The sequence below is a fragment of the Epinephelus moara genome, chromosome 22 (genome assembly GCF_006386435.1).
Source record: "Epinephelus moara isolate mb chromosome 22, YSFRI_EMoa_1.0, whole genome shotgun sequence".
NCBI lineage: Eukaryota > Metazoa > Chordata > Actinopteri > Perciformes > Serranidae > Epinephelus > Epinephelus moara.
In genome coordinates, this window is record NC_065527.1 from 34,517,488 (window position 1) to 34,524,382 (window position 6,895).

The 6,895-nt window shown below is 41.9% G+C and overlaps 1 protein-coding gene across 4 annotated transcripts in view; it reads left to right on the plus strand.

The window, feature by feature from the left end:
• The window catches only part of ppp1r10 (protein phosphatase 1, regulatory subunit 10), a 21,976-nt gene extending 15,830 nt beyond the window's left edge, over positions 1–6,146 (plus strand). For all 4 annotated transcript variants that reach the window (XM_050033976.1, XM_050033977.1, XM_050033974.1 and 1 more), the window contains 4 exons: positions 349–567; positions 797–920; positions 1,016–1,387; positions 4,793–6,146. In XM_050033976.1, coding sequence (XP_049889933.1) covers positions 349–567; positions 797–920; positions 1,016–1,387; positions 4,793–4,953 — 876 coding nt within the window. In that variant the 3' untranslated portion in view covers positions 4,954–6,146. The remainder of the gene's footprint in view (positions 1–348; positions 568–796; positions 921–1,015; positions 1,388–4,792) is intronic.
• Positions 6,147–6,895: the final 749 nt, after the last annotated feature.

A 6,895-nucleotide genomic window follows, 5' to 3' on the forward strand; every position in this document is an offset into this window, starting at 1 on the left:
AACATAGGTCGCACTTTTGACACAGGCGCAAGTTCCGGCGCATACTGTGACGTCGACTGCCTATAACTCCGTTTATCTCCGTTTATCTCAGTTTACATGCAAACGCGCAACCAGAGTTTTCCAAAATCTCCACTCTGGACGGAGTTTTTAGAAAGACTCGTTTTCAGAGGAGAAATCTCCGTTTGCGTGTAAACAAAGGGCACAAACGAAGGAAGATGTCTCCGTTTATCAAAATCACCGTGTACGTGTAAACGGCCTCTTACATATCTTTCTCTTGTTTAACACATTGTGTACATGTGTGTGCGCAATACCTTGTTTGCTAAGCTGTCCGTCTGGTCTCCCCTCCAGGACTCCTCCATGCTGGATGAGGGCTATGTTGATCCCATGGACACGTCTTTACAGCAGGGCTCTGCCATGGCCCAGAACGAGAGCTCCAAGCTGCCGCCCGTCCTGGCCAACCTCATGGGCAACCTGAGCAACAGCTCTCGCAGCCCTCAAGCCACAAACACTGCCAACAACCCTGTGGCTCCCACTGTCAATGTACAGGAACTGCTCTCATCTATCATGGTAAAGATACCGCATAGTCATCAGGAGAAGCTTATTTTTATGCAATCACTTTTTTGACATTCAGGACTCCTTGTGTACTTTTGAAACTCACTAATCGATGTACACACAGTACTCATTTTATTTTTCATGAAATTTCAATAGCCAGTGTAAATATATCTCTGTAGTTGGTTGTAAAAAATGTCTGTTGGTAGTTGTAATGTGTAGCTAATGTGTAGCTGTCTGTCATCAGGGTGCTTCTGGTAATCAGTCTACTGATGACTTGATAAAGCAGCCAAACTTCTCAGACAAGATTAAACAGCTACTTGGCTCCCTTCAGCAGACCCAGAACCAGAACCAGGGTGGACCCCCGCCAGGTTGAACTACATCTCTCCTCCTTCTGTCATAACACCATGTCTACTTTTTCTGCTCCTTCTCTTACTCATTGTTCTTTGTTTTTCTTTCAATCTAGTCAATCCAGGTTTACTGGGTCACGGTCCAGGCATGAACAATATGAACAACATGAACATGCACATGCAGATGCCCATGAATGGGGGCTACCCACCTAACAATCCACCCGGTGGTCCTCGCTTCAACCACCCTCCACCTCCTCACAACCACGGCCCACCTTTCAACGCTGGTGGAGGCCCACGCATGATGGGGCCACCGCCAGGCCAGGGCCGAGGAGACAATGGTAACTACTGGGGAGACGACTCCATGAGAGGAGGGCCCCACAGAGGGGGCCACTTCCACAGAGGAGGACGGGGCCGAGGAGGAGGAGGGGAGCCGGGCTTCAGGGGCAGAGGACGAGGGGGACCCAGAGGAGGACACAACAACATGAATGGTATGTGGGACATGGGCTTGAAAGTTACGCCGTACTGTCCATTATTAGCCATGGCCAGCACAAACCAATGGAGACCACATAAAAAACTGAATGGGGTGAAATGGCTCACATGGTATATATTCAATATGAAGTCCCTTTCCACAGCACTAACTCAGTCAGTACAACAACAGTGTAATGTCCTAATCACCACTTTGCTGCTCTCACTTCTCCCTTCAAAGAGACAATCAACAAGTGATAATACAGTTTTTCATGCACTGTTCAATTTAGAGATTTGGGGCTTTTTTGCTTCCATAACATGTTTTCTTTCAGACTAGTGGAAAGAAAACATCCAAACCACACATTCAAGAGATTATTTTAGTTCAGATTTCTGTTATACATTTCTGCAAAAGTTGCAAATTTAATATGATAATTCTGTTTGCATATTTAAAGGATTTAGTGGCATCTAATGGTGAGGTTACAGAACTGAAACTTCTCATGTGCCAAGTGTGTAGCTGAACTGTGGTTGAAAACGCTCAGTCTAGAGCCAGTATTTGGTTTGTCCTCTCTGCGCTACTGTAGAAACAACATGGCAAGCAGAGGACCTGCTCCGCATGTAGATATAAACTTTTCACTGTAAGGTAACAAAAACAAAGTCATTCTTCATGGTAAGGTAACAAAAACAAAGTCATTCTTCATGGTAAGGTAACAAAAACAGAGTGTTTCTTATTCTCAGCTCTACCTACACCAGTGTTCGTAATCTTGTACAGCTGCCAACTCACACATTGATCCAAGACTCAAGCAGTTGACACTTTTCAACTGCAGTCTGTGCATGCCGCAGTCTATGAATGCTGCAGGTCCACTTTCTAATGCAGTGAAAAACACATTTCTAACAGATAATGTTGCAGAGTGAAAAGAGGATGCTGACCGCACACAGACAGATGAGGCAGAGCAGCACTATAGCAGCTTTTTGTAAACACTGCTGTCAGGCCAGCTGTGGCTGCCACACTGCTGTGGAGTTAGTTTAAAGTTGGAAATTAGACAGACAATGACTCTGGACCCAGCGGCGTCTTCTTACTCAGTTAGTTTACAGTCAGAGGACAGTTCGCTCACCTCCCAGCCCTCCAAAAATGAGAAATTATGAAAAAATTTATATTGTATTGGTCTCATGTAGCACACTTATTTTTAGTATTAATGTGTAGTTTGTTTAATATAAATATTGAGATGATATTCACATACAGCATTGAAAGTGTAGAGGTCAATATGTAATAATTAGATAATATGAATAAACGTTCATATAAAATACAGGAATAGAAGTCATCAAAGAAGTTTCTATAGAAGCTTTGCTGAAAAGCTCCTCAAAATGCTTGTATGACCATATCAAATTTGAAGTAGCCTTATTATACATTACTGTAGTTTTTGGTTGGATCCGGCCCCAGCCTTGGAGGAGTTATTGAGAAACAAGGAAAAATACACATAATGGTGTAGTAAAAAAATACTGGCGCAGGTAAAAAAAATTGCATGCAATTTTAAAAGATACATGCACCAGTACATGTGCGCAGAAAGAAGTATTTCAAGCCCTGTAATATTATATATCCTTTTGCCCATAGATCAATCAATTCAATCAATTTTATTTATAAAGCCCAATATCACAAATCACAATTTGCCTCACAGGGCTTTACAGCATACGACGTCCCTCTGTCCTTATGACCCTCATAGATGCCATAGATGCCCCTAAATCCTACTCATTTGACCTTTAACAGAATATTTCAGACTTGTCCTATTTTAATTGTCTTAATTCAGTTAATTAACAGAGGAAGCTTCATTACTCTATTAACCTGTAGTGTCTCATTTTTTGTCTAAAAATGTGTGGAATTTTACAATACATATGATTAAAGACCTTTTTTTTTTTTATAAAGACCATTTTGTCATATTCTGAGTCAGTAATCTCCACTTAAGTAGCACTTGCTGATACCAAGCTTTCCAGTGTTATCCCTATCTATGTTTTGAAGGTTTTTACACAGGGGTTTATTCATATGTCCTGTGAAGAGCCTGATTTACAGATCATTTGAGTCCTAAAAACAGGGTGAAAATGTCTTTTTATGGCTGTTAACAGTATTGACTCTAAAGGCTCAGACGCATCAAACCAACTTCAGAGAACTAGCGCAAAGAAAGGTCCCCTGCTGCGTTGCCTTGGTCACTGTGTCTCAGCCAAAAAGTTGCACATGAACACACACCAAGACTACAGCCAGCAGCCTACCAGCACGTATGTTCAGCACCTGCGTGAGAGGAAATCACTCTCCACACCAGTAGACGGCAGTCGTCTGTATTCGTTATTCAAAAAGTGAAACTGGAAGACCACCTTGGTGTTAGTTAGCCAGTTAGAAAATTAACAACACAGTCCAATGTTGAAAGAACAGAGCATATTTACTGTGCACCAGTGAACAATAACACAGACCATCAGGAAACGTTTCTGCCAAATAGCTCAAAAAAAAGGAAAATAATCTGACCGTATGGAAAAATTTCTTTTGGTCTCACTCCCTCAGGATTTGAGGTCTTTGTTTACTTTCCTCACTTTAATTTCTCTTCTCATGCGGTGAGCTGAATTGCCAATCAGAGTGATTTCATTCACCAGTGGGCTCCGCCGTCTCTGATGCTGAATCGGCAGGGAAAAAAAGCTGGCAAGGGCGAACAGTGCGGGACTCACCGCAGCGACGACGGCCACAGACACTCACACTGACTGACAGCTGACTGTCAGATGATGTGTCAGGGCCTTGATATGCCAACAAAATGAAACAAGGGGTTTGAACCTGGCTTTATTCAATGCTCAAATTTTTGTTCTGGAAATGTATGCAAATAACACATATTTAAATAAATATTGTTTCATTTGTATATTCAAATATACAATTTCAGAAAACTTGTAATACAGAAAAAACGATTGTCTTAATTTAAGTAACCAGCAGTAAAGCTTCATGGTGATATCTGTTAGTTCAAAGTTTTGGCCCATTCACCTGCAGTGTCTCTTTAACACAGATACTGGAGCTTGATGCTTCCTTGTAGATGCTAGAAACGGCAGTTGAGTTGAGTTTGTTCGGGAGCATCAACTCACTGTCTCTCTCTCCCCTCCTCTCCTCGGCTGCGGACTTAACGGTCATGCGGACACAATCGTCCATTAAGTTTGAGAGTGTATGTATGTGATTGTGAGTGTATGGGAGAGAGATGGAGAGTTTGAAGATCAGAACCACTTGTCTCGCATGCTGATCCTAACTTGTCGGGTTGTCCTCTGGGTTACTAATTAATACGTTTAGCTCACTAGTGTTTGTGGTGCTAAATAAAGAGGGTAACAACGTTGAATTGATGAGCTGACCCGTGGCCATGGTGTATTTTTGTGTGATGTGATATAAATGCTGTTGTGTTTCCTCCTGTCAGACATGTCCAAGAGACCTGTGTGTCGTCACTTCATGATGAAGGGAAGCTGTAGGTACGAGAGCAACTGTGCTTTCTACCATCCTGGTGTAAATGGACCACCACTGCCCCCCAACCACCCCGCTAACAACCAACACAACCAACACCCACAGCATGGACACTAGGTGACACTGCTGCCTACCTGGGAACAACTCTTAGAACTGCTTGCCTCTGGAAGAGCCATTCTCTGTGATCAAACCACTGCAGGCTGTATGAGACACAAGCATAGAAAGGGTCTGCTGTGTCTGTGACGTCACTGTGCCTCACCTGAGAGAGACCACAAGAGAGGAGCTGGGAAAGGATCACTGATGGTACTTTGTGTTTTTATTGGGATCATTTTTAACAGTGGAACTGAAACAAGCCACCACACGACCTCCATCTGTCCGTCACGTTCTACAATATTAACATGGTCGACCAAATGGAACTCTCCAACTCAGCAGAAAGCTTGCCACATGACTGAGTTTTCTTCTTATTGTGCACCTACATGTCATTTTGCTTTCATATCCCCTTTAGTTTTGGTACTTCACAGGTCAAGTCTGTACAGAATAGTCAGAAATGTTTTCCCTTCTTACACAATTCTTACATGTGAGACAAAATGTTGGAAGCACTTTACAGACAAAACAGCCAACTGAATTGAGCCACAGCTAGGATTTATTCAACCTGGGCCTGAAGAAGAACTGCACAGTATTCAAAATGCTTTATTTCACCCAATCCTGAGCAAACTTTAGAAATGAGCTCTGGTGAGGAAGGCCTTTTTTGTGTTTTCTTCCAGCAGCTGGTTTTGGATGTAAAGAGATTATGAAGAAGCAACAGCAGTGTGCTTTATCGTATGGACGCTTGCCCTCTGTGCACTCTGGTCCAGCAGCTCGTCGTCAGGCCGTCGGCGTATGGCATGACAATTATGAGCTTCAGACATGCCATGATCCTGTCAAAAGTGCAGTTTCTCCCTGATCTCAGAGCTGCTGCCTGTGTCTTCTGTATTCCCATCTGAACCCAGGAGGGGTTTCTATTGTCAGTGTTAGAGTCAGATGAATGTGGCTCAGCTAGATTGAGTGTTTTCTGTGAAAACAATGACCTCTGTGTCTCTTGTGGGACTGTAAGAATGTAATGGTTTTGTTGCTCCCTCCACCATTTTATTTTTATTTTGATGCAATTCTGAGAATGTTGGCCCTCTTCAAGATGGGTTCAGCTTCTTGTCAGTATGAAATGTTTGTATTTGCGTGTTTGTATGAATGCAGAATACACATTCATAAACACACACTCATATTTTCTGTTGAATTCTTTTGTACAGTGTTTTGAATAAATGTCCAAACATAAATGTGCTGTGTTTGATTTGAAAGTGGGGCTACTGAAAACAACGAGCAGTTTGGATGAAATGGAAATATTCTGCAAAGAGAAATTACAAGAAAAACACCTTTACAACATATACAAAAGATAGGATTCCTAGGCCTCCACACAGCTAAGGTTAACACAAATGTCTAATGGGATAAAATGATGAAATAATGACATTTTATATCCAAAAGGTCGAGTTCTCTGTGATATCATAATGTTCTGCAAGAATACTTTTCTCTCCATTACTCAACATAATATCTCAGGACCACAACAAGAGGTCAGATACTGAATTGATACTGAATCTATCTTTATACAACACCAATGCGTACACTGAAAGTGTTATTGAATTCTTCCTTCTATCCATACTGGCCATGAAGTAACAACTCTACCATAAAGTTGGGAGACAGGCATAGATTCAATCTTATGGCAATTTTCCAATTGTGTATTCTGATTATTGGGGTAGGGCAAAATGATAAAATATGGACATGGCGTAAACTGCCTTTTTCAAAATGACAAGTGGAATCAACATACAGTAAGCTCTTGAGAAACGGAGGGACAGATTCTTTACAAATGCAGTTACTAGTGCGGGATGATAACGATGGATTTAATGAAAAGATTAAGGTATATTTTATCAATCCCCAAGGGGAAATTTAATTTTTTCACTCTGTTGTCATATACACACAGGACTGAAATACACACACATGCACAAACTGGACCAATACGCATTAAATGGAG